The 27078-nt window shown below is 38.4% G+C and overlaps 2 protein-coding genes across 6 annotated transcripts; one reads left to right on the forward strand and one right to left on the reverse strand.

Moving 5' to 3' along the window:
• Nucleotides 1-177: 177 nt before the first annotated feature.
• LOC121299896 (RNA-binding protein EWS-like) lies at nt 178-22328 on the reverse strand. 5 transcript variants are annotated; one of them, XM_041228106.1, is made up of 19 exons: nt 22282-22320; nt 20735-20794; nt 18758-18794; nt 18345-18396; nt 17418-17544; nt 16926-16940; nt 14013-14214; nt 12001-12168; nt 11075-11352; nt 10492-10687; nt 8221-8258; nt 7338-7370; nt 6775-6887; nt 5884-6013; nt 5332-5451; nt 2866-3010; nt 2360-2457; nt 1823-2057; nt 178-1259 (listed from the first exon to the last, which is right to left on the reverse strand). In XM_041228106.1, exons 1-19 carry the CDS (start codon nt 22295-22297, stop codon nt 1220-1222), a joined length of 2103 nt encoding a protein of 700 aa, XP_041084040.1. In that variant the 5' UTR covers nt 22298-22320; the 3' UTR covers nt 178-1219. The 5 variants fall into 5 exon arrangements, with proteins under 5 accessions (XP_041084040.1, XP_041084044.1, XP_041084042.1 ...); XM_041228110.1 differs by lacking the exon at nt 20735-20794 and having other exon boundaries at nt 22282-22328; XM_041228108.1 differs by lacking the exon at nt 16926-16940 and having other exon boundaries at nt 14013-14211.
• Nucleotides 22329-23306: 978 nt separating this feature from the next.
• Nucleotides 23307-26001, forward strand: LOC121300239 (rhomboid domain-containing protein 3-like). The gene is made up of 5 exons (XM_041228737.1): nt 23307-23313; nt 23412-23562; nt 23785-23892; nt 24794-25039; nt 25667-26001. Exons 1-5 carry the CDS (start codon nt 23307-23309, stop codon nt 25884-25886), a joined length of 732 nt encoding a protein of 243 aa, XP_041084671.1. The 3' UTR covers nt 25887-26001.
• Nucleotides 26002-27078: the final 1077 nt, after the last annotated feature.

Here is a 27078-nt window from a genome sequence, read left to right on the forward strand (position 1 = left end):
TTTTCTGTTCTGAATGCCCCTTTGTCTAATCTCCATTTGTGACCCCTGGTCCTTGTTTCTTTATTCAGGCTGAAAAAGTCCCTTGGGTCGACACTGTCAACACCTTTTAGAATTTTGAATGCTTGAATTAGTTCGCCACGTAGTCTTCTTTGTTCAAGACTGAACAGATTCAATTATTTTAGCCTGTCTGCATATGACATGCCTTTTAAGCCCGGAATAATTCTGGTCGCTCATCTTTGCACTCTTTCTAGTGTTGACTATATAGAATTGCAAAAGTGTACAAGCAGGAGTTTTCTGGTGTTGCCATGTTCACCACCATAACGTTAATAATGTGCTAGTTTAAAACAGCAATATGGGATTTGTCTTATTTCATGGCACGGACTGGTGTGTGCGTGCATTTCAACCAATAATCATTCAGAACAAGTACAGTAGTGAGTAACATACATCCCCTGCTACCGCTAGGAAAAAAACAAAAAAACAGAACATGACCAATATCTATACAGCATAGAACAGTAAATAGCAAGAATAGAGTAATATTGTAAGTGATACTTAAAGACTTAGATGTGATTAGGTAACCTAGTATCAAGGTAAATTAAAAAGTACTGATTTACAGTATGTGGAAAATCAGCTCTTTAAAATCCCTACAACCTGATTCTCCCAACAACTTAAACATAGTTCCACTACAACTTCAATTAGCTGCTTTCCACATATGAAACAATGCAAGTGTGACAAAGGTACAGATAGACCCCTAGTATTAAAATGGCATTAAGAGGCAAAAGATTTTTTGTACATTGAATTTAATTTTTCAAAGTTTTTTTTTTTTTTTTTTTTAAGGAAATGCGTTTCAAAAGGGAAAGGTGAAGTGGTGGTTGATATATCGAAACATTTTTAAAAACGGCATGTCACCAGGTTTCACAAACATAACACCTTTCACAATCTGTTGTCTGTACTCCAGTGTCTAAGCATGCGTTCAGCAGTTCTTATTCACTTCATATAAGTTTAACCGGAACTAAAAAAAAAAAAAAAAAAAAACACAGATATTCACTGAAGCCAACATGACATTTCTTTGTTATCACTATTAGCAATGAAAGAACGCTGGAACAAAAAACTTTCCATAATAAATGCCAACCTTACAAATATGGAATTGCAACTTTAAAATGTGTACTATTTTAAAAAATAAATCCTGTATTGTGTGAATTCACATAGGTTGCGCTGTACTTCAATAGGGTCTATCACGCCGGTCCTGACGATGGTCCCCCCTGGAAAGAACATAAATTGTCAGAGGTTATGAAATTCCTCAATACGCATCTAGGGTTGCAGCAATACAATGCGATAGAGAAACTGTCAACTCAATTACCTCAACATGTATTCTACCATAGTACTAATTTTGGAAGTTTACAGTGAAATATATATTTCTTTGAAATTATATTCTATACTGTTACTTTTTACATTAATACAACTGTTTCTTTCTTAAAGGATCTAAAAGAAAGTTAGTTCTAGATCCAGATGACCATTTATTGTGATATTTTGTTCAGCTTGTATCGTAATATGAAAAATCTTGCATCACTGCAACCCTACACCCATCCATAACAGATACTGCAACCCAAAACTTGTGTTATCGCCACAGAATGCCAACAGGTGGGTTTAATAAAACTGATCAATAACTACTCCAACAGTAAGAAGGGTATGTGACAAACAAGCGCCTTCATACAAGGAAGCACTGCACAAGCAAACTGTTGTTCAAGGAATGAAGGACATTTTCTCAAGTAGTACTGTAGGTGTATATATCAAATATTTGTAATAGCCATGTTGCTATACATACTTCATCTCCATTTTCCCCGGGGGTCCTCCTCCTCTTCTCCCTCCTCGACCTCCCATCAGCTCCATGGGCGGACCACCCCTCCTCCCCCCTCCGAATCCTCCTCTGTCCATCCCTCGGCCCCCTCGGAATCCGCCCCCAAGATCTCCCCCCCGCCCTCCTCTGAAGCCACCAGGACCCCCGCGGTCCATCCCCCTGCCTCCTCGCATACCGGGACCACCTCTTCCCCGATCACCACCTGAAGATAAAACGCAGGGAGAAATAAATATACATAACAATCATAGGTAGTGGTTATAAAACAGCAATCCTTGTACCAGTATTACTTGTCGTAGATATAATTTGCTTGAACAGAATCAACTACTTACAGAAAGCTATCACTTAAGATTGTAGCTAGCAAAATAATTCAACAGATTTGTTCACTACCAAATTTAAAAACAAAACAAATCCCAAAACAAAAGTCTTAAATGTAGGCTACCTACAAAACAGTTACATCCTCCTTACATAGAGGAGGATTTCTAATCCATAAAAAACAGTCCATACCTGGTGGAGGGAATGGAGGAGGCATGAATCCTTCAGGTTTGGGAGCTTTGCACTGATTGCACTCCATCCGCCAGGCAAAGTTCTGGTTATTACAGCCACTAAAAGAAAAACTTCAAATTAACATCAGACAGGCATGCAGGCCCTGCTATCTTGCTGTGTATAACTGAAAACACGTGGATAATGAAGCAAGTCCAGCCTCATATCTACATGTCAAGATGGATTAAAATTACTTCCAGTGTTCCTTTACACTCCCTCTCCTGCAGTTGGGATGGGGGGTTCAAATACTGTACACTTGCAGAAAATTGATTTTTCTTTTAAGTTATACAAAATAACAATCTGATGCTTGTCTACAGCTGTTTGGTTTGAAACCTGGGTTGGCTTCAAAACTAGAAAAAATCTAAACAAACACACCTAAACTAACTGCTGGATAACTAATCTTAAACATACCAATGTTAGAACCTCATTCTCCCCAAGCCAAGAGCATATTTGTTTTGTCAGGTACTTACGGGTTGAGGCACTGCCAGTCTCCAGCTCTCTGCTGCATGTTCCCGCCCATGTGCCCCCCTCTTCCCCCACCATGTGGTCCCCCTCTTGGAGGGAATCCACCCCTGTCGCCTCCTCTTCCACCACCAGCACCACGGCCCATCATACCTGCGAAGAAAAAAAAAAATAGACAAGATAGTTTCAATTTACAGACCACCATCCTCGCTCAGATATTAACCCTTAGCAGTCCATTTATTCAGCACCAGTCACGTGCGACAGATTCAATTTATTTACACACAAGCTGTTTAGAAGTATTTAACCCCCAACAGTAAAACAGGTTTAACCCTATGCCGTTTTGTAATGAAAAAAAAAAGTGTAAGAGCAGAAATGGTGGATGCAGAAATGAAAGTGAAACTGAAGAAACTTGGAAATGTAATATAATCCCGTTTGTGATTAAAGTTAATCATTTGTGTAGGTCTCAATATGTATGCTACACAAGATGTTGAGGTGTTTTTTTTTGTTTTTTTTAAGAAACTTGAGAATACTGTATAGCGTAAAAAAACTACCAATAACAGCTAAATAATAAAAGCAATGACTACAGCAAAATACTTATTCATCGTTTACACACACAGAAACGAAGTACACTAATAAAATAACGATAAAACACTGACACAGCAAATATACCAAGTCAGCTAGCTAAAGATCAGGCAGATGTCATATTTAATTTTGCCTTCATCCAGAGACATTTTCAAAACAGGACAAAATAAAATAAAAACGTATATAATTAAAAAATAACAGTAAAACATTAAGAGGGCTATCTTAGATGTCTTCAGTAATTAGTTCTTTGTCTCAGGTCGGCATCTGATGTGCCCTGCAGCTGTACGCATACGCACACAGACACACAGCAGGGGGAAAAACATTCAGGAAGTAATTTAACAAGCGTATAGTTAATTTTTAATAACATGAAAAAATAAAACGACTAGTTAGTCCCAGTTCTTAGCTTTCGGATGAATTATAGATCAGCACTTTTGGGCTTGTAGAACAGGAGATGACGTTTCAAACAGGTGAGTGTCAATACAATTTTCCACTGAAGCCAGAAATCAAAAGACAGAGTCAAAAATGAAACACACAAAAAAAGCCACACCTACTGCAACCCTAAACCAATTAGATGGGGATATTCACCGTAGTCATGGCCCAATGAAAAAAAATAAGGTAATTGATTGGATGTCAGATATACCATGTTTCGTCATTGTAACAAAAGTTACGAAATTAGAGCGCGTCAGCAGCAAAGGGATAAAAGGCATTGCATGTCAACAGGACTCAGTACTGCATCTCCAGCCAAACCCCACCATTGACATAACAAAAGGGGGTAGCTACTACTGCAAGCAGCGCTCAGAGAACATCACAGACATTTGCAGAGCTTTGAGATGTTAGTGTAATAAAATAATGATTAGTGATAAATCTGCTGATAAAACCAGGGATGAGAAGAGGATTTATCAGTATGCATGTCTATAAAGACGTATGTGAAATACAGCGAACAAGGGTGGGGCTTGGCTGTGGATACAGTACTGTGTCCTTTTGCGATTCAATGCCTTTTAAACTCATTTTACTCTGGAAAATATTTAAACCGCGTGTGTGAAAATAAATTGGACCTGAAGCACCTGACAAGCGCTGAAAAAATGGACTGCAAATGTTGTTAGTGTACATTAACGCTACAAAAAAAAAAAAGATTGTTAATGTAACATGAAAACTATTTAATTAACTGTGCACGTTAATTTGCCCAAACCTGCTCTTAAGGCTAGTCTTAACAATCAGATACTCTACCACACAAGAGTTCAATGGCTTACCCCAATTTCCATTTAACTTGGTAGATTGGTTTTCTCCTCTTGCCAACAGTATTTCAATACTAATTTGAGAGAATTCTGGTAAAGATACATGTGACAGAGAGCGAGGAGCTCTGAGCTGTAAATCTCCCTCCAGAGTTGTGCTGATCATGATGTGGAGTCTCCTGGTATACAAGGGCTGTCATTTTGCAAGTGCAGGGCTTTTGGAGGTAACACAGAGCCTGGGTTGCTGAGCCGTTTGTTTGTTTGCTACGTGTTTTTGATTTGTTTATTGTCAGAACAAGGAGCAGCCGCACTACTGCCAGCACTTTCACCTTGGACACCACACACCCCGCACAACTGAACTGGACACTTCAACACCTGCACTTTCCACCACCCCGCAAGTGCACAATAGAGCTGAGAGGGACTCGCTCTATTCGGACTTACGATTTGTAATGTTTTGCTGCTTTGGACTGCATTCCTGTAATTAAAACATACCCTCTACCATTGCAGGTATTAGGGTTATTTGCACCTGTTTCATCACCACATTGTCACAATACAGTAATATATATATATATATATATATATATATATTTGTTTATTCTGAACAATGTGGTGGATGTTAACAGGGCCTTAACTCAGCACCACTACTCATTCAATCCTTACCACCACGTCCTGGAGGAGGTCCTCTCATATCCCGGGGCATCATCCCCCCTCGCATGAGGCCCATCAGGGGCTTCCTCCGAGCCATGGACACCTTCAGCTTCTTACCCTGGAATTCTTTGCCTTAAAATGAAACAGATGTGCACGGATCACAACACAGCACAACCTAGAAGTAGGACTGAACCGTACTTTTTAAATTATAGTCAACCATGTATTGGGACATCATGCAATGAAAGGGTAAACCTCAAAAAATAAACACATATATTATATAACCTCTTCACTGTGCTGTTTTTACCTCCACTTCTATAGACTAGGACATGAAAATGCCTTGGTTTATCAGACGGAACACAGGTTTTTACACCCCGCCCCATAAATATCCCAGATCTTAAATCATTGCAATTTTCTCCTTAGTATGTAACTCTCACATTCACAAACTGCTTTTAACGAGTTGGCTTTAAAAAAAAGAACTGCTTTCTACTAATCAGCAGCCTAGGAAAACTCACAAATTGGATGCACCAATTGCACCATGCACTACCCAATTTATACCAGACCTACCATCAAACCACTCTGCTGCTGTTTTGGCAATTGGTGCATCTTCATAGCTCACGGTTGCATCTCCCTTTGGCTTCCCTGTGTCTTTATCCGTGTAAATGTTAATGGCAGGCAGGCCGGTTCTCTTGTTAATCTGTGGGAAAGTACAAGAGCAAGTTCATGAAGCCAACACTACCAGACTGCTTTTTATTGTACCATGAAGATTTGAATTATCTTAACGCTTCATTATTAGTCTGCTGCTTGGATATCTTTTAGAACTTCAATTTTGCATGCCATTTAATTACCTAAAGATAGACATTTAAAACAGTCTTATCCTGTTGGCAGGCAGAACCCTCTCATATAAAATCAACCTGGGCAAAGATGCGAGGGTTTCCGTCTTTGTTTGCTGCAATAGGCACCAACAAGCTTTAACAAGACTCAGCTGGCTCAATTCCAAATTAAACAGTGGACTGAATGAAGCTGTAGTTACAGCTACTACTTTGCAGCAGGAAGATGTTTGTTGTATTTTAACTAAAATTCAGCTCAGATTAACACTCAACGGCTCCAGAATAGATACCTCCTCCATCGACACTGCTCATTAATCTAACAAAATGCTTTTCTCTCAAAACACTACTCTTGAAACGTTCTTAAGAAATCTTCTGAAATTAAGTTTGTACTATAAAACTGTTACTCACAATAAATATACTTTAAAGGTGTTTACCAGTTAGCTAGGCTGTAGCAATTTCAAGATTATTGTTTATTCTTAAATTGACATTTAAGAGGATGCCAAGAAATTTGAGAATTTTTAGGATCTTAAATCAATTTTAAGTTTTTTCAAGAACACAGCCCCTGGACTTTAGTGTGAAAGGACTATATTTGAAATATCAAAATGGTTAAAATGAATTAGTTAAATACCTTAATGACTCCACAGTGCTTGAAGAAGTCTGCTACTTCCTCCAACGTCACATTTTCACACAGCCCCTGAACATAAACCGTATTGTTTTCAGAGTCATCCATTTCTTTAGGAGCTGTCGGTACACAACAATTGTCAACCGTTTAAAATTGTGATACTTCTCCAGCTACAGTTAGATTAATATACACATTATGAATTGTTCAATATTTTGAAAGGACACAGCTGAATAGGTACAATGTCTTCAGCAACATCCCAAGCTCAAGTTCTCCACACACCAGATATTCAACAGTTAAGTATAGCTTCTAATGCATCTCTTATACAAAGTTTACTTGAATTAATTGCTGCAAGAAGCCAAATTTATAAGTTAACTATTGCACCTATGAAAATAATTACAAGTGTACCTGTTGTGCACTTCTATTCACTAGATAGGTCTCAAATGTTTGCTGTTTCAAACGTTTAAAACATTACTACACCAGACTCTACACCCATATTCAAAGATGTCACGTTCATGCTAATCTGTTCTGTACTTCTGTTATTGGTATTTTGTACTAATAAAATCAGTTACCAGGCTCTGGATCTGGTCCATCATCCACGGGGGCTAATGTCCGTAAGGAAGGGGAGAAAGACAATGGAAAGAGCAAATTAGTGTGTGTGGATTGAACTTGTACCTAAAGCAAAATTACCATGAAGTGCAATTCAAATATTACACTTAGTGGTATAAGACTAACATACCTATACATTTTACCCAGGCAAACTCGCTCAGATGAGCGTTTCACTGGTACTCTTCCCAATTATTTTTTATTAGAACCAAAACCTCTTGTGCACTTTTAAAAGCTTTTAAAAAAAAGTTTTTGCCAGGACTTCCAATTTAGCTAGTTCTTAAACACAATTATTAAAATACACCATTAATGCTATATAAAACAAGCAAGTCTTTCCATGACCCAGTTTTACAGAATATGTGCCATTTACATCAGTGGCTCCACCACCACTAAATCCATTACAAATATTTATACCAGGGGTTCAAATGGGACTCAATATTAAATCCAGTCCTCATGGCATTAAAACTCAAGGCAACAGCACTGAAGAGCTTGCCTCTTTACCACACTTTTTTGTTGTGAAACTGTGTGCATTGCATTTCATGTTCACCTTTGATGTGACCCATTTTACTCTCTAAAAAAGCCCTTGTGTTAGTGACTGCTAGGTCCTACCTGGACCAGAGGACCTTGTTATCTGAACCCCTTTACACCCAATTTCTTGAAGGCCAGCAGTACACTTTAAAAATTAGGGCATATCAGAAATGGTGTGTACCAGTACAAGTGCGCACATATGCACATTTTTCTTTTAATTATTAAATGATCTTATTTACTGCACAAAAGGAGTGATTAGCTTTTGTTATTGTTTTTCTTGGTTTGTTTCTTTACTAGCCAGTGTAATACTCATTAACTTACCACCAGGCTTAATGAAGCCACCTCTGTCTCCAGCGATGCTGGGGAAATAAACATGAAGATATGAAGGCGTTTTCCCTTAAAAGAACCAGGTCCAAGCCTCGAGCCCAAGGAGCTCGACTGGGGGTGTGGACATGGTACTGGCTAGAGTTTCCGTTACTATTACATAGGCTTTTGGATCAATTACATTTGGGATGGTAGTGGATATTTGGGTTTGGCTTTTTTCACGTCCCCTTCAAGCCTTTTTAAAAAATAAAAAAGGGGTGGGGGCAAAATTTCACGTACAGGGTTTTCTTTTTATTTAAATGTTTTTTTAATTTCCTTTCATTGTTTATTACCATTTGGGTTTAAAACCCAGCATTTTTCATTTCTTTTTTTTTTTCACAGCAAAAATAAAAAGGATTATTTGGAGGTGCAGTACTTTTGTGATCCTTACAACCCTCCCACCCTAAAAGACAGACCACTGGCCCCCATAACACCAGCAATTTTCCACCTTTATCCTCCTTTGGGAATGCAAAGTCCTGGCAACGAGGATGCAAGAGTTTTTTTGTTTTGTTTTGTTTTCTGCTATACTGCTAATCCAAGTGTTATGAAACTCTGCTACAAGTTATATAACTTAACATGCAAATATTAATTCACCAACCAACCAGATTTAAAAATGGGAAGTGTTACCAGGGATTAGATGGAAAAAAAGTAGGACAACCACCTATAAAAGCACATCAGTGTTTGTGTTGCCATTTTAATCAAAGCACATGGCAGACACTGAAACAAGAGAACTGCACCTTAAATAACCATTTCTTACAATTTGTAAGCTGATGCATGCAGCTTTAAAAAATACACTTGTTTTTACACAAATCTCTCCTCTTTAAAGTTACACAATTGTAAAATAAATACCTTGTATATTTTACTCTTAGTACTACATTACAATTTGCAAAGTTATATTTGTTACAAGTTAGTTTAATTACAGATACACATTTCACACTTTTTTCAAATATTTCTCTCCATCTACATGTAGGCACCGTGTCTCTGTCTAAGTCCCACTTTCAATATGCTGCCGGCTCAGTACCGAGTACAGGTACTTTAAAAGTATTGATGTGCATACATGGATCTCACTTTGTAACCTGTGGCATATAAATGCGACAAAGCATGTTAAAAAAAGCTTTCATGTTCAAGAATAGTCATTGACAAAAAAGAAATAAGAAATACGCAATCCAACTGCATTTCAAAACCACATTTTGTTTCTACTTACCTGCACATTGGTAAAGGTGAAAGCAAACACTCACATTTGAGATCTTCCCCAGCTACTAGGGGAGGGCAACAAAAGGCCCTTATTCCTCATCCCACCACAGAACTAAGTCAATAAATACGTATGGACTTCTCTTCCAAATCTTTCATCGCCAAATCCATGAACTATGCATTCCACATCCATCCCCTCTTACTTTCCACCCATTCGAGCCATTATGATGTATAATTCTAATTGTGTGAGAATACATTCACCTTTACAAGAAAATAACTAAATTTGGTGCCAACATTTTAATTCAAAAGGCTTAGTGGAACAAGGTGAACCCTTCAGGATGCCTTTTGAATGTTCAGTGTATTCCTTTTCTGGTAGTTTTGATTACTGGGTAACAGCAAAAAATGAATTTGTAGTGTTGAGCCTTCCAATACAAATTTGTCTTATTTCTCTAAAGATAAACTGGCCTTTAATTCCCAAAAGGGTTCACCCATTACCTTTCTCTTTAAATATCCAACTCTGTATGATATACAGGTTGTCAATTGTTTAAATAGGCAGGATGCTACACTGGAGTACAATTACATTACATTTTACATGGCTGACACACCATTGCAAATGTTTTAAATATTTCTTGGTGCTCGTAGGGCAGAAAATTCAGCACGGTTTTCCATTTGTAAAAACTTACCTTCAGCACAAAACTGAAACACTACAAAGATTTGAAAACTAAAACATGCAAACTTTTCTGGCCAGGACGACACACCATTTAAGTATAACCAACATAAAAACAATGAAACTATAGTGAGATTCCCACCAACATATGTACTAGTCTCGCACAGTAGCTTCCTGCATATTACCCTGAATGAACTGAAGAGTAACGTGTGCAGCTGCTTTTTCAAGGGGCCCCGTCATTCTGCATTATTAGCTTCTTAATTTTTTTTTATCTACGCACCTTTATGTTTCGATCAAATTCCTTTCAGCCCTGTATCAACTGCTGCTGCTAAAAGGAAGTGGGTGAGTGAGAAAAAGAGGTGTGTCCTTACCCCATGCCTCCTCGCCCGAGTCCCCCACGCCCTCCTCCTCTGTTCATGCCTCCCCTGTCAAAGCCTCCTCTTCCACGGCTACGGCTCTCCCCACCTCCCGTACCACGGCTCTCCCCTAGACCGGGGAAGCCTCCTGGCTCTGGCCCAGAGAAGCTGCCACCACTCATGCTGTTAGGGTGATTCTGCCTGTAACTGCCTGAGAAACACAAGAGGAAAAGGGCCAAAACTGCCATCAGCAAGCAAAGAAACTTACACATGGCAGAAGCTTGAAACTGCATTTCTACTTATTTCATTTTAAAAACATGGGTAAGCATTTCAAACAAGTTTATTTCCAATGAGAGGTATGCAGATAATTTTAGGCTGGGTCTGGGCAAGACACAGCACAGAATGAAAACAGATTGCAAACTGGCTTAGCAAATAAACCCATTCATGCAAAACAAAAGGTTTCAGCAAATATACGTATGCAAAGTATTCAAGGGGGGTAGCAAGCTGACTGAGGTTAACCGACTGGCATCACAGCTCTTAGCAGACTAATCCGTGGTAGAAATAACGAACACATACGAGAGGAAAACATTGTGCTTACTATACTGGTTCTGTTGATTGTAGTCAACTTGTTGCCCATAGTTGCCACTACTGCTGCCGCCGCCGCCACCACCACGCTGCTGACCATACTGGCTAGGTGGTGGCTGACTGTATGAGGAGCTGGTTGGGGGTGGGTAGTTGCTGGGCTGTTGTCCATAGCTTCCCTGCTGACCATAGGAGCTTTGTTGGTTATAGTTTGCCTGCTGACCATATCCACTCTGCTGCTGGGTATAGGTACTCTGTTCATAGCTGCTAGGCTGGGTGGGGGCAGCGCTGTAGCTATAACAATTCAAGAAAAAGAATAGGCAGGCTAATGCAAATGAATACTTCAGAAACTCCTTAACCCAACCTTTAGGACAGGCGGGAAAAGAATGTTTAATGCAGTCTGTCCATTCTTGAGTGTTGTATAAACCTATTAGAGAGCTATAGAAAAGGCGATGATGGGATAAATATACAAGGCAATAACCAGGGGCTCTATATTTATGGAGCTCCTGTCAGAGGTAGAGTCTATGTAAAAGCAGTCCAATTACATGTAAAACTAACAATTAAATAAAATAAATTGCAATAAGAAAACAGGGCTATTGTATTTAAATGCATGGCAGAGATCAACTTGGGTGCCACAACTATGAATATGCCTTTGAGATATGCAAGTCCAGTTCAAGCCATTTTAGTAAATGGGAAGGGAATCCCTGCATAAAATGTTCAACACTTAAAATGATTGTTCATGAAAAGACAATGGTCAGAGATCCAACAATGAGCTTCAATATCATTAGATGGGTAATACAAAAATGTAGAGCCCTTTTATTCCTGGGAAGAGTGTTACAGGGCATTACAAGAACATATAAAAATATGAGACCCAAGAACGATAAACAAGCAACGCTGGATTGCCTTACCTGGCGCACCAGAGGTACCTGCTGGGATATTTACCTGGAAGGTGGGTAAGAAGCCTGGGCACTGACTGACTGGACAGGGTAAGAGCCAGGCACCTGGGGGTAACCGTAATTATTCTGGCTGTAGCCTAGGTTGGCTTGGCTATAGCCAGCTGGGTTAGACTGGGCCTGGGTATTCTCCTGTGGCTTGCTGACTTCCTGTGCTCTAAAAGTAAAATTTAGCAGTCAGGTTATAAGCTCCTTCCACCAAGGAAGACAAAAAGAAATGACAAAAAAATAAAAACAGAAGAAAAGGCTCACAGATTTGAAGGTGTCAGTTACCAGAAAAGTGCATTTCTGTGTTATGGCAAAACATCAGGGCTTTACATTTTCAAGCCAAAGCTCTTAGACGTTACCTACATAATCCACATTCATTCTTATAACCAACCTTGCTTCCTATTACCATGTGATCCTATGTGATCCTGTGCAAAATGACTTGAGTTTTGAGAAGGTTTTTCCAGGACATCCCTCAGATGTGCTTTGATTGTCTGGTGTGCAAAAAGCACTTATTGATGAGACAACCACCACACTTCAAAGAAACGTTGGCATGCAAGAGAAGACTTTGTTTAAACAGATTTGTATGCATGGTGAGCCTACTAGAGTGTATGACAAACATTTCTTCTTGCTTCTCGGGCTATTCAAAGCACACTTTAAAAAAAAAAAGCTTTATTCAAAGCGAGTATTATATAAAAGCAAGGAAGCAAAAGTGTGCAAAAAAAAAAAGGGGGGGGGGGTGTTGAAACATTATACTTAAGTTTATTTCCATAATACAAGGAACAACCATGGTTTTGTATGAACACCTGGCTATTTTAGTCTCTGCTACAAAACCAGCAGTCCTTGAACCAACAATAACTGCATTAACACATTTCCCTGACAGATTACTACATAGAATCACAACGTATCTTCAGAAACCACCTGTTTTTTTGTCACATCTGTTGCTACCTGCAAGAAAGGGTTAATATGAATATGAAAGTTAGACCTCGGAATCCAACAATTAACTGCCCCCCGGGTACATTTCCCTCTTAGAGTAATTACATAAGAAAGACAAACGTATCTTCAGAAAACACCTGTTTTTTTGTCACATCTGGTTGCTACCGCAAGATAAGGGTTTTATTGAAAAGGGGTGGGGGGGGGGGGGGGGGGGTGGGGGGGGGGGGGGGGGGGGGGGGGGGGGGGGGAAAAATCTTGAACACATTGTATAAAATCAAAGTTGAAAACATTTTGGGGCCCGTTTTAGAAAGTGAAAATTCCTGTTGAAATAATCCAGTGCGAACCCAGCGAATATTGCCTTTACAAGACACAACAATAAACCAAGCAGCATAATGTTTAAGTTAAATATTGATGTAGTGTTCGCTGAACAGTGAATGAAGTCTAGAACAGCTATAAAAGTTAACTGGCAAAATCTACATACATAGGGCAATCTCCTTTAGGAACTGCTGCAACCAGCATTGTGCCGTCACACCCATTCCGTAAGGGCCTCATTAGTTATCCGGGGACACATGCTGGTTGTAGGTAAATCTTCAACTTTCATTACAGACAGAGATGGAATGCAACCACTGACACTTTCTAGGTTGAAAGGTCTGTGTTGTTTCTTGGATAATTTAAGGAAGGAGAAAGGGATATATCATTTAGAAAGGAAATATTTTTCATATTTAGTCCATATTTACACAAAAAAGCAGCACATTTGATTTAGTCTTTACTAAAATTCATTTGTGTGGGTATGTGCACGTATATCCCAAAATACTGTGCTATGTCCTAGTTGATCCTCACTATACCTTATCTGGTGCACTGCTACAATATAAGATTTATATTTATATTTTACACAATAGCCTGGGTCGACAACCCACCCAACTGTAGCAGAGATAAATGCCACACAAGGAAAGAAGTTGGTTGAATTACAGCCAGGCTTTTTAAGACATGTACAAGGGCTTTTATATTTTTCTTGTGAAATTGGTGTGCAGTCTCTGTCAAGTCCAGGCACCATGTAAAGAAGGAACTCCTCTCTATTACCTTGTGGGTGCAGTGGAGGCCAGCTGCTGCTGCCCATAGCCAGCGTAAGCAGGTTGGGAGCCATAGGCTGGTTGGGTACCATAGGAGGCCTGGGTAGTGGTGGTGGTGGCCGCTGTGGTGGTGCCGTCATATCCAGCTGTCCCATAGCCCTGCACAGGCTGGGTGTAACCCTGGTGGGCTGCAGGGGCTGCAGTGTAACCTGCTGGGGTACAAATCCAACATGCATCAGAGACGCTAATTCTTTGAGATACAGGAAAACCAACACACAGATAGACATGCATGGGCAAGAAGCATACACATGCTCATATGGAGTGCAGACCTCTCTCAAAGCATTTTCTTAATCATAAATCATTCCACACCTTAGCACAGGGGTGTCAAACTCCTGTCCGAGGGCTGCAGGGTCTTCTGGTTTTCATTCCAACTTAAGCTCTCAATTAACACAATTGATCTAATTATTTGTTCAATTTGACATTTTTCAAGGTATTTTACAGTTGATGGTTTTAAAAATGCACTTGATTCAAGGTACACTACCTATGACATTTTGAAGTCTGAAGGGAAGTGTAAAATATGTCCTGTTAATCAAATAATTAGACCAATTAAGTAACTGAGAGCTTGGGTGGAACAAAAGCCAGAAGAAACTGCAGCTCTCCAGGAACTGAGTTTGACACCCCTCCCTTAGCAGAATATTTACTAAAAGAGAATGAGAACTGCTACGCTGTGAAGTAACATTTGATGGGCTGTGCTGGTTCACATACAACATGTATAAACTAAAAAACATTGCTTGAGACCACAAGTCTCTTCAATTTCCATCTCGCTTTAAAAAAAAAAAAAATAATAATAATAATACTTTTGTGTGTGTGTGTGTGTGTAATATATATATATATATATATATATATATATATATATATATATATATATATATATATATACACACACACCCCACCCCCAACAGCTGATACTACTAAAAAAGCACCAAAAAAAAAAAAAAAGAAGTTTATTCACTGTGAAGTGGAACACAAAAGTAACAGAAATTAATACATAATCTTTAACCTAATTAGTCAATGTAAGGTAATATTAACCCTTTGCAGTCCATTTATTCTGCGGCTGTCAGGCTGGTCCAGTCTAATTAATTTTTGTGAACAAACGTGCTGTTCAAATTGAATTAGTGACTTTGCTTAAAACAAGTAATAAAGCAGTGCAAGTCCAAAGGGCACCCTATACAAAGGCAACAGTACCAAATTTTTTAACAAAAAACATTTTTTAGGTGTGTTTTTTTATTTATTTATTTATTTATTTATTATTTATATCAGGCGACCATTAAAAAAAAAAAGTAACAAAATGTCACAATTTTAGTTTTCGTTTGATTATATTACCTTTAGAATAATCAGACAGGTACAACACTTTTTACAAATCAATTACACACTACTACAAACAAAAAAATAACTAAACTATTTTTCATCAGTTATAACTATTTACACCAGACGAGGTCCATGGTATGGTATATTTCAAAACAGTCACCTGGGTATAACCCTGGCTGCCTTGCACATGTGTTGTAGAAGCATACAGTCTCTCTCCTCCCCCCTTTTGTCTTTCTGTCACTGCACAGTCTTTGGTGCTCTTAGATTCATGTGGCTTTCCATTCCATTTCAATTCTTGATGAAAATAGCATGTCAGGTCTCAACAAGGAGTCTGTTGTTCGGCTACCAAAGTAAGGAACAATAGCAGAGACATAACCAGTTTCACAGTCAGCTAAAACAAACACATGCATTCCCAACTTGGAAGGCTTCTGAGGATTGTAGCACTTGAAGATAATCCTTCCTTTGAAGCCAACGGTACTCTCATCAATGCAAATGTCTCTACCTGGGATAAATAGCTCACAGCATTTTGCGTCTATGTAGCTGACCACATTCCTGACCTTCTGTCTTCAGCTAACAAAAGCAGCCTGAGGCACCTGGGTGGGGGGAGGGCAAAGGCGTAGCATCCAAAAGATCTGCAAGAAACGTTCTCTCTTGAATACATCTTTGAAAAACTGCATTCTGTTAGCCCATTCCTCAGAAATATTCTTTTATGTCCGTTTTTACATTCAGTCCCATATTCAGCAGAACACCAGAAAAGGCCTTCATCTCTGGTAACGCAACAGGTTTCCAGGAGTTCCAAATAGAATTATGACGCAGCGGTCCCGTCAGTTTTACACTTGCATATCTATTGGTTTCATTTACAATTTCAGTAAACAAAGTGTTCGTTAAAAAAAAAAGTGACAAAACTCCAGTGCAGGTCTCAAAGTAGTACTCCCTTAATATCCACAATAAATTGGAGTTTTGTAAAAGCATCTGCACTTACCGATGAGTGTCTCCATTCGCCCTCCAGCTGCGAGTCTGGTTCGTGGTCACTTTCTTCAGTCCTCAGCAAGAGAAATATTTACTTCCTTGTCACTAGATTTATCAAAATCACCATCATCCAAACATCCATCATCTCTGCAAGTTCTTTTGGCTGCCTTGACTTTCTCCATCTTCTCTGTGCGTCTCAGTCTCCATCTGTTCAATTTGGCTTTGCTCAGCCTGTACACGGTCTATTCAGCTGTCTCTACCTTCTTTCCAATCAGAGACGATTAGGGAACGCCTCGCCTCTGCTTTATCCAGCTTAAATGCAACACATGCTGTGTTAGATCATGGTTTTCCGCAATGTCAGACAGAGTCCGACAATGGACCGGAAAGCTATTTTCGCGATGTCGGACCAGGTCCGACATAGGACCGCAAAGGGTTAAATAAGCCAGATGGCATCATGCAGAAATGTGCCAGCAGTTTAGATATCCAACTGCACAATAACATAGATGAATATTATCTAAATTGCAGAGTCCTTAAATGTCAGTGAAGTGGTAACAGTTCCATGCTAAAAATGACAGATTGTCCAAACCTGTATTGGTCCCTTCTGCTTTGTGGAATGTGCAGGCAGAAGAAGCAGAGAGCATATGAAACATATTGACAATGACAATCTCATGACAGCTCCAGCAAAGCCAACACCCATAACTAATTTGTTTAAGGTTATTTTATTTATTTTTTAAATATCAATTTCCAGGAGTGTTTAATTACTTTCATTACATGTCCCAATCACTGCTTAAAAAAAAAAAAAAGTAGTACTTCATTAAGCAGGAAAATGTGCACTTTTATTTAGTACTTGTACCCTGGTAAACAAAGACATATTGCTAAGCCCTTATATCACCATGTACAACACCACACTAATGAATGTGCATTGTTTGGTACATTATTGAAAAGGGTGGTTAAGGTAACCAGATAGTTGCACTTTACCTGTAAGTAATCAGTGTAACCTAGCAGAGTAAGAACAAGGATGTACCCACAACAGTGCATATTCCACATTATTAAACACAAATGAATGGCAGGTGCTTACCAGCAGGTGGCTGTCCATAAGTGGTCCCATAGGCTGCCTGCCCATAGGCAGCTGCAGAGGACTGTGGCTGGGTGTAAGTGGAATCAGAAGGTTGGCCATAAGTTCCATAAGCCTGTTGACCGTAGCTCTAGGGGAAAGATCAAGCACGCATTTGTATTAATAAAGCAGATGGTGACTGCATAATTTTATTTTAGGATAGATGACAATATGTACAACCCACGTTCTCAATATCCAAAAACACACAAATGAAAAAGAAAAAAATTGACAGATCCTGAGCCCCAATGTAGTTATAGAACTGATAAAAATGCAATAACTTAACCAGTGTGACCGACGAGTTTGTTTTCCTTACTGGAAATAAAAGTATACTGCAATTACAATGTTGAACAATTAATTAGCTTATCCATTTAAATTGTATGAATAGACAGAACTGTCAAAATATTTTAGAATAGTTTCTCTTCTCCCCCCAGTTTTACAGCTGCCTACAACTGTTACGATATCACAGCTGCATAAAACCAAACCTTCCAGTAATTCATGTTAAAAGCTGAGTTTGACAGCAGTACAGGGGTAGAGGAGGAGACAGAGTAAGGTATCCTCATCCAAATCTATTTATTACTGGGATCAAAAAATTAAAGTTTGACAAACAAATATTGCATGACACTAAAGTAAAGGAACAGTTCAAAACTGGTTTCAGTTTGACCGCCCTACTGAAATTAGTTGCAAGTATCTTACTCTGCCCAAGGAAAAAAACAAAAAAAAAACCTTCAGCCAAGCAATTTCTGTGTTGTCAAAATCATGTATTTTTTTTCTTGGAATACTGAATGAATTTTACAGAAACAGATAGAATAACACTACTTCCACGAAACAGGTTCTACAGATTTCAAATAGGTAGAGAGATTAAGCAAAGCATCAGATCATTTGTTTACATACATGTGTAGCCTGTCCATAAGTTTGAGTTGGCTGGGCTGCATAGGAGCCATACCTAAAAAATACAAAATCAATTAAACAAAAACTAAATGGCTTGCCTAAACTAATTTTTTTAAGCAAGGATGAAATGGATAAAAACAAAACTGATAAGAAAAACAGGCATGACAAGTAGTACACCCCCAGTCTAAGATAAAATACAAAATTGAAGCTACCACCATGACCCACAGAATGTACACAAAAATATGTCATATGTAAATTCCAATACTCTAACTTGGGACACAGAATGTTGTAGAACTTATCCCAACTGAATAAGGAGTTCTCTATATAACAAATACAGGCATCTCCACTATAATGTTGGATAGGGGATAGTTTAATTTAAAAAAAAAAAAAAAAAAAAGTGTAATTAAGTCCATTACCCTTGCTGGGCTCCAACCTGATTGTAGGTACTGTAATCTGAAAAAGAAACATATGCATTTAAACATACTGTTTGCATTTAAAAATCTCATTCCTTTCATTCAACAACCAGCCAAATTACAGTCATCGCACATGTCATATCCTTTCACAGAAGAGTCATTGTACTAAACTACAATCAGGGTAATGTCATTAATTTAGTTTGAGGACAATCATTTCATCAAGAGCATCACGTTAATTTTACAAACCGATCTGCATTTCATGGATTTGCTTAAGTTTTTTTCCTGACACTGCAGAATGAATCTCTCATTGCTCACAGAGCTGGTGATGAACTGTACAAGCCCATCACATTGTTCTTTGCATTTTAGGTTCAGCTCTTTCTAAAAAAAAAAAAAAAACTAAATTAAATTAAATAAAATGTGCTATAGGATTCAGCGTTTTTAATTTAAAAAATAAATTCCACACAATGCATCTTCAATACAGTCCATCTACCTACAGTTATGGCCAAAAGTTTTGCACCACCCTATAGAATTACCTAATTTTGCTTCAGTCAAATGAAACCTGCTAAATATTGTAACAAATAAGATACTGAATTACATAACGCTTTGTAGTTTTCCATATACTTACAAAATGTGCCATTTCAAAATCTAACATACTACTACTACTATGACCTACAGTAGCCTTTTGCGATATTTAAGTTTTTGATTACATGATGATAAATAAAGTGTCAGCCGCCCCCCAAAAATGCATCAATCTTAAAATTCTAAAACTTTTGGCCCCAGCTGTACAAAGAGTTAAAAAAAAAAAACAACAACGCAGTAAAGGATCCGAAGGCACAAAATGCTAACAAAAAGGATAAAACTACCTAAACATTGTTGGACAGGAATTTACTCTGAAAAAATTTAACCACAGAACAGCAATTCCTTTGTACACATTAAAAGCACAGCCGCAATTGTTATTTTCTGTTCACTGGTCAGTCATGAGGCACTCTGTACACTTATGAGTTACAGGCAATTGGATTTCAGCTGAGGATCAATATATCTTTGCAATGCATTAGATTCCACAAGTGGTGTTCTTCACTGGCCTTGAAATCACCACTTTTAGATTGATTTATTTTTTTTACTGAATTGACAATAAAACAACATTAGAAATGTATAGATTTTCAAATCTGCACATGGACATTCAGTCTTCCTACATTCCGTACCAACAAAAGCCTGGCCTATGCACATGTAAAACCTTGAAGGTATCATCCCAATACAGAATAAAATAATGAAATCAGTGCTAGCAAGCACCCAAAAGAACTGCCAGTGAACACTATGAAAACATAAAACACGCCACCACTTCCAACTTTTAAAATGTATTTACAACTATAGAAACATTCCTTGTTACCAACGATGTCTAAAGCCATCACAAGGCTGCTTATCTTGACATCTCAGAAGTCCAAAAAGGAATCCCTCTCCAAAGGTTTTAAACCCAGCATAACACACACATGGTTTGAGGCTTGGTCCCCCAGGTTACAAAATAACTGATCTGTGGTCTAGTAGAATAGCTTTGCTAAATGCAAACAGGATCTTCAGGAAGACAACAGCAAAGGTGATACCCAACAATGAATTCTGAAAAGCAGTTTGTAATTTTTGTATTATTACTACTATTATTATTATTAAAGATATACAGGTGCCAAATGGTCAGCTCAATATAAAAATATGCATTAGTAAGGTACATTTCCAAGCTCTTTTAAACCTCACAACTAAAAAGATGTGGTAGCAGATGCCCCCGTATACAGTACTGACAATGTCTTGAGCTATATAATAAACCAAAATATTGTAGAGTACACTACACTTCTGAAAAATGCTTTAACAGTAGAATTAAGTTAAAACTATGACATCAGACAAACGCCCTTGCGTACAGCAATTAGTACTGTACAATTAATGCATTTAAAACACTGTCAATGCTCTACCTGTCCTGTAATAAGGTTTACTAACCTGTTGCAAGTGGGAAGTGTAGACCTGCTGCTTTATCACTTTTCTTCTCTGTCTCAGTACCTAAAGCATTAAAAGCATTGTCTTTCTCCACTTCTTAAGTTCACTTAACTAAACCTACCTAATGAGGGAAAACTTTCTGTGAAAAAGTATGTATGCGTATTCAGAAAGCAGCTTCCACAATTACTCACTAGAAGTATCAATAACATTTTATTCAAATGTACATTCTTAAATAATAACAGTAATTACTAGCACCTATCACTTTCAAATCTCAACAAGATAGCACCAAGACAACCACTAGGTTGAAGGTAAATTAAATTGAGAAGACTATACTGTGCCGACTGTTGGCGCACAGTGGATGGTAAACAAATTGCTATATTCTCTTCACACATTTAGTTTGCCTAAATCGTTTAGTTAATTCACATTTCTGTGTTTGAGCATGCCTTCTAGACCCTTCTAAAAACAAAGAACTACACTGCATGGAAATGATGTCAAAATGAAGACTAACTTGTCTTGACGACCGGGTAGAACGAGTCATTGGAGCCAAAACCAGGTCTGATAACAGACAACACTCGGATATAATTAAACAAACACACAGTACATTTATAAATAAAGCATTTTATTTTAACTTAAACACCCTTAAGCGCAGATGCACCTGTTGAGTGTGGGTTATGTATAGTGGGACCAATAAATGATCCACGAACGCTGCACTAACCAACACGATTAATAATGCACAGGCTCTTCGTTTTGCCTATCGGGAAACATCCACTGACCATCTACTTTGTAGGCCGAATCTCTATTTAAATATTGCACGTTTTTCATTTTTTTTTTAAAGCAGTTTCAAATACCTTTTGTTACACTTGGAACTGGATAAACTTTTGCTACGAATGGTCTAGTAACCATTAAATAAACACGTTCCTTCGCAATGCTGATGCTATTGATATTCAGGGTCCAACGATATAATGCAAATATTAACACATTTTGTTGTGTTAAATTTAGTGACACGCAGAGACCCGGACACGTGCAGTCAGAACATTTTATTTATTTTTTTAAATGTGCGTATCCGTCAGGTTTAAAGTAACAAGCACAACACTCCAGTAATGAAGGTTCACCAAATCAGATTGTCAAGATTTGTGTGGTCTGTGTCTGGTCGCACGAAAATGCAATGCCATACAATCATCAAGAAAACATGGACCACAACAACACCGTTCATCTCTGGAAAAAAAGATGCATTTCAACTTAATGTGGCATTTGCCGAATATTGAAGCTCACAAAAAGGTAAAAACGTAAATCCAGGTATTTAATAATAACTAAAAATAAGCATTGTTTGAAATAAACATGCTAACTGAAAAAATATAGTTTGTCCTTCCCTCCTCCCCTCCTCAAACAACGTAACCGCGCTGTTTGTTATTTAAAGAAACTCAACTCCTCGGTCATTTTCTTTCTAACTGAGGTAAATGATTAGTGTAAAAAAAAAAAAAATACACAGGCAACCAAAATGTCACAGTTTTCACGAACATTTAAGGAATAAATTAATTGAAACAGCGTACCTGCTGCTGACGCCATCTTGTGTCCTCAGAGCGCGAGTGAGACGCGCATGCGCAAATAATGGTGGGTTTATAGGATCGTCCAATTCTAGTTACTATAGGGGAAACGGGACATAATTTTTTTTTTTTTTTTTTTTTTTTTTTTTTTAAACGTGAGACAAAGAACATTTCCATTTTAAAATATGGCAAGTTCTCTTTAAATGTATTGGTTGTTTTCTTTGTATTAAATTGTCTTGGCGTGAATTCATTACTTGTAGTTTGAAAATGGAATAATCGCTTTCCAAGTGCATACGGTTTCTATCACAACTACATTTACTAGAACAAAACAACCGCTGTACTTTTTATGGGAAACGTGGCCAAAACAATGAAGGTTTTAAATTTTGAAAAAAGAAAAAACTGTGTAAGCACTGAATCCATATTAACCCAAATACTTCTCTGGTTGTGCAGAAGAAGACCACTGTTACGCCTACCGTTAATTATTGTACTTTTGTCATGGTCCCTAAACGAGGCTTTTGACACTTGCAGGGGGTTGCAGGTGTTTGTGTGTTGCACGTGAATTATACAGTACAGACCTGTAATATGTTTGTAACCGAGAGGATTGGGATGAGTGTGTGGCCACAAAATCAAAAGAGAAAGGAACACTCAGTGAGGTCACGTTTGTAGTCAATTAGAATAGTATTATGTATTTTTCGTACAAAACAATGCAAAACAATTACATTGTATTCACTGGGTAAAAATTGCATGTGTATTCACTATACCTTTTTATGTAAATAAGCTCCGGCACCAGTAAACTATAGATGTCCTTTTTGTATTGTATTTAAATGCAGTTTAAGGTAAAGCATTTTGTTCTGGCAGACCAGAGCCATGTTTAACAGGGGCCCTCCACACTGGTTTGGCCACCCTTTGGAACCAACTAGAGTGAACCAGGGTTCCCGCTTGGAACAGCCTGCTTGCTTGGAGTTGTTTTGTTTGTGTGGTTTATTGACGCAGATCGCTGTCTTAATCCAGATCTGGTTTTATCCCCGCGTATGCAAGGTGAGTTTTACAGATTTCAGAATATGTTGAAAACTTTGCAGCACCTGACTTGCTGGTTATGAAAATGTATTATTCTGATCTCTCCTTCTTTACCACAGTCTGGCGCCTGCTGACTTACTCGTTCTGCCACAAAAGAGCACCTTCCTTGTTTTGCAGCGCAGCCCTGCTGATAGTGCTGGGACAGTGTCAGGAGCGTCCCTGGGGCACAGTCCGCTTTCTGGCAGGGAGAAATAAGAGACTAGGGCTAATGTTGCCATATGTCTTGGTTCATTTTTAACATAAATTTCTTAATCCTAATGGAGGCGCCCTATCTTTTGCAGGACTCCTGACCTCTAAAAGTGTTGTAACATCACCTCACAGATACAGATGCTACTGTCTCTTTATACAACACCAAGCTAACAACAGTATAATGAATGCCAGTGTTCGCCGTTTTCCCTTAATGCCTGCTCTCAGACAGCTCTTCATTTCTAGGCTGGCTGGAGAAGGGGAGGGGCTGGCAGTCTTTAGGCCCCTACAACGCAATTTCTTCATGCTGTCAGAGACCAGAGACCAGCTCCCTTTAACCAGCACTGCCAGAAGGTGTGAGGAGAGAGGCTACAGGAAATAGGAAACGTATTAAGGATGCTATGGGGTGTTATGTGACTCTAGCCAGTTCACTACCAGCCTAAATGGTGATATGAGGGACATCCCTTCCGTAGGTACTCAGTTAAGTGTAGGACCACCATGGACAGCACTGATTCGATGGAACAGTTCTTAAAGGTGATCATCCCTCATTGATCCCTCCATGGGAGTTTTAGGGTCTTTGCTTCAAAAGGCTTTTTTTGCAAAATTCTACTAAACTTTTAATGGGGTTATGGTTTATTAAATAAATCCATAAATCATACCTGCTGTGCACTTCCAGTTGTAATGTAGGTCTTGCAGTATTTGAAAGAAGCACATGCTGTAGCAAATACATACTTTGATTATTTGATATAATATATATATATATATATATATATATATATATATATATATATATATATATATATATATATATATGTGTGTGTGTGTGTGTGTGTGTGTGTGTGTGTGTGTGTGTGTGTGGATTCTCTTGTTACTGCATCTTGTAAAGCGATTTGTGATGGTGGTCCACTGTGAAAGGTGCTATATAAAGCTGGCAGTTTACGTGGCTTTGGAAGTCTGTTACTGCTTCACTTCAACCTTCAGGAGCAAAGCATGTCTCAGTATTGTAAGCATCTGATTGGTTACAGACAGAAAAGAAGGAGTTACTCTTTGAAATGACCAAGAAAAGGCAAGATGTTTGAATAACATGTGCTTGTTCCAAACTGTTCAGACCTACACTGTGAATAGAAGAGCATGACAGGTAAGATTTATGGAGTTATTTCATTAGCTACGTAGAACCACTTCAGAGTTACAAAACTAGTAACAGGTATTACACCAAACCAGTGACTTCAGAACACTGTATATTCTTGTTTTGTAGACCCCAGTTGTCTCCAGAGCCTGCCCCCTTCAACAGACCCCACTGGTCAATCTACCACACACCTCCAGCACCATGGCGATCCGCGGCCTTTGAGTGGACTGCAGAGAGAGCACTGGCTGCCTCCGAGAGTCTCCTGTTGGAGGAAGAGCTCCTGAGGGCGGGGATCCTTGCGTCGCTCCAGGAGAGCTCAGAGGAGAGCCCCAACAACAAACTGGAGGTCCCCAAGTCTTCAGTGTCCTCCTTGCGGTGAGTCCAGGGGGTGGGGGGAGGGGGATGTAAGAAAATCCGCTAGTATACAATGCCTCCCAAGTGTTCCTGGAGTGGCCATGTGTGCACAGAGGAAAGTACAAGCCTGGATCAATAACCTGTAGCTGTGTAGCATATTGTGACCAGCAATGGTAGCAGAGCCCTCCATGTTTTTTGGCCAGTCAGTGGATGATATTGTTTTTACACCCCTTTTTACTCCCAGTCTGACTGTGGTATTCAGTCAACTAGTTCACTTATCGCCTTCGGAATAAAGAACTCACTGTAAAACAGTAATTTTTACAACACAAGAAACCAAAGCGAATATGTTGATCTACGAAGTAAGGAACACACCAATGCAATGCAGGTACTGATTAGTATTACAATTATTGCACTGCATTTGCGTTTACACACTGGGCCCTCGTCATAAAATTGTAAGGACTGTTTTTGAAGAGCGTGTTAAACATGAAAAATGAGAATAAACTAACAAAACATTAACTATAAATTTGATTTAATTAATCAAAATGGGCTTTAAAAAATCGTATCTCCCTCTGGAGGTAGGATTAGGTAACTTGTGAGTCAGATGAATCGATTTTCCTGGTAATTAGCAGTCCCTTTTGTGTTTTGCAGCCTTCAGCAATTGGAGCGAATGGGATTCCCCACAGAGAAAGCAGTGGTGGTGCTGTCAGCCTCCGGAAGGCTAAAGGGCGCTATTTCCCTTCTGATCGACAGTCAGGTTGGAGAGGAAGCTGTTGTGACAACCAGGGGAAAGGCTAATTCCATCCCAGAAGCCTGCTTGAGCTGCTACACTGCTGAACTACAGGGCTGGGAAGGATGTGAAAAACTATAATTTGATATACAAAAAAATATCAGGACAAAATCAGGAGCAATTTTGTCACTTGGAAATCCAAGAACTGGACTGCCTCACTATTTTACTGTAATATACTTTTTTTCTGATGGAAAAGTTCAAATATCTGGCACTTTTTTCCGTTTATTAACTTCTAACAACTAGTTTATCATTAAATGTTAACGTTAATATATAGTAACCAATTAAAACTATTGTTGTTTTTTAAAATATTATTAAACAACGCTGTTAACATGTTGTCTAGTTTTTAACAGTTAACAAACAAAGTAAAACCACACCAGATATTTACATCAATTTATAGATGTTCCCAGCAAAGCTGTTTATTGCCAGTAATACAAAAAAACAAGTCTTAACCCATTTAATAGATGGTACTGGCTTATTCAATAGACACTTTGGCTGACCTGTCCTGGGTTATGTACATGTCTATTGCATTTAAAAACATGGATGGAGATAATTGGTAACTTATTTCCCCTCAAAACCAGTGGCTTACTGCATTTTACAGACAAGCAGAACTTTACAGTACAGTCAATGAAATGGACAAAATGGAAAACTATGAAAGTTTGATACATACACTGTGTAATACACATCTGACATGTAGAAAAACAGCCAAATTAGAATAAATGGACCAACCATATAAACATGCGAGGCCTCGATGTAAAGATGTAATGTGAAAATGGCTAAATCGCAGTATCCAACGATATTAAAACATTGTTTTTTATATTATGTGATTAGAGCTGTTAAGAAACATAATTTGAATTGCACCGAAAACTGGCAATACCCTAAACATCCCATGGAGTTTGGTCCTGTATCGGGAATCAGGATAGTATTCTTGGAGTAACTAATGTGACTCTCAATCTTGGGTTCAGTACAGAAAAATCCCAAAATACTCAAACATAACTTTCCATCTTCTACTAGTGCAATCAAAATTACTAATTAAAACTAAAGAGGGATTTGGTCGTATATAAAAAAAAAAGTTATTTAATTAGTTTCTCTCTTGTAAATCACAACACAAGTTAGAATTTAAAAATATCTGAAAGACTTACAGTACATCGTTACAAACACTTTCGCAGATGATTTTCAGGAAAAAAACAAAATACTGATTACACAGTGTAAAGTAAAATAAAAAAAGGAAGAAAAATACTACAAAATGGTTAATTTAAAAAAATGATTTGCTGTT

The sequence above is a fragment of the Polyodon spathula genome, chromosome 25 (genome assembly GCF_017654505.1).
Source record: "Polyodon spathula isolate WHYD16114869_AA chromosome 25, ASM1765450v1, whole genome shotgun sequence".
NCBI lineage: Eukaryota > Metazoa > Chordata > Actinopteri > Acipenseriformes > Polyodontidae > Polyodon > Polyodon spathula.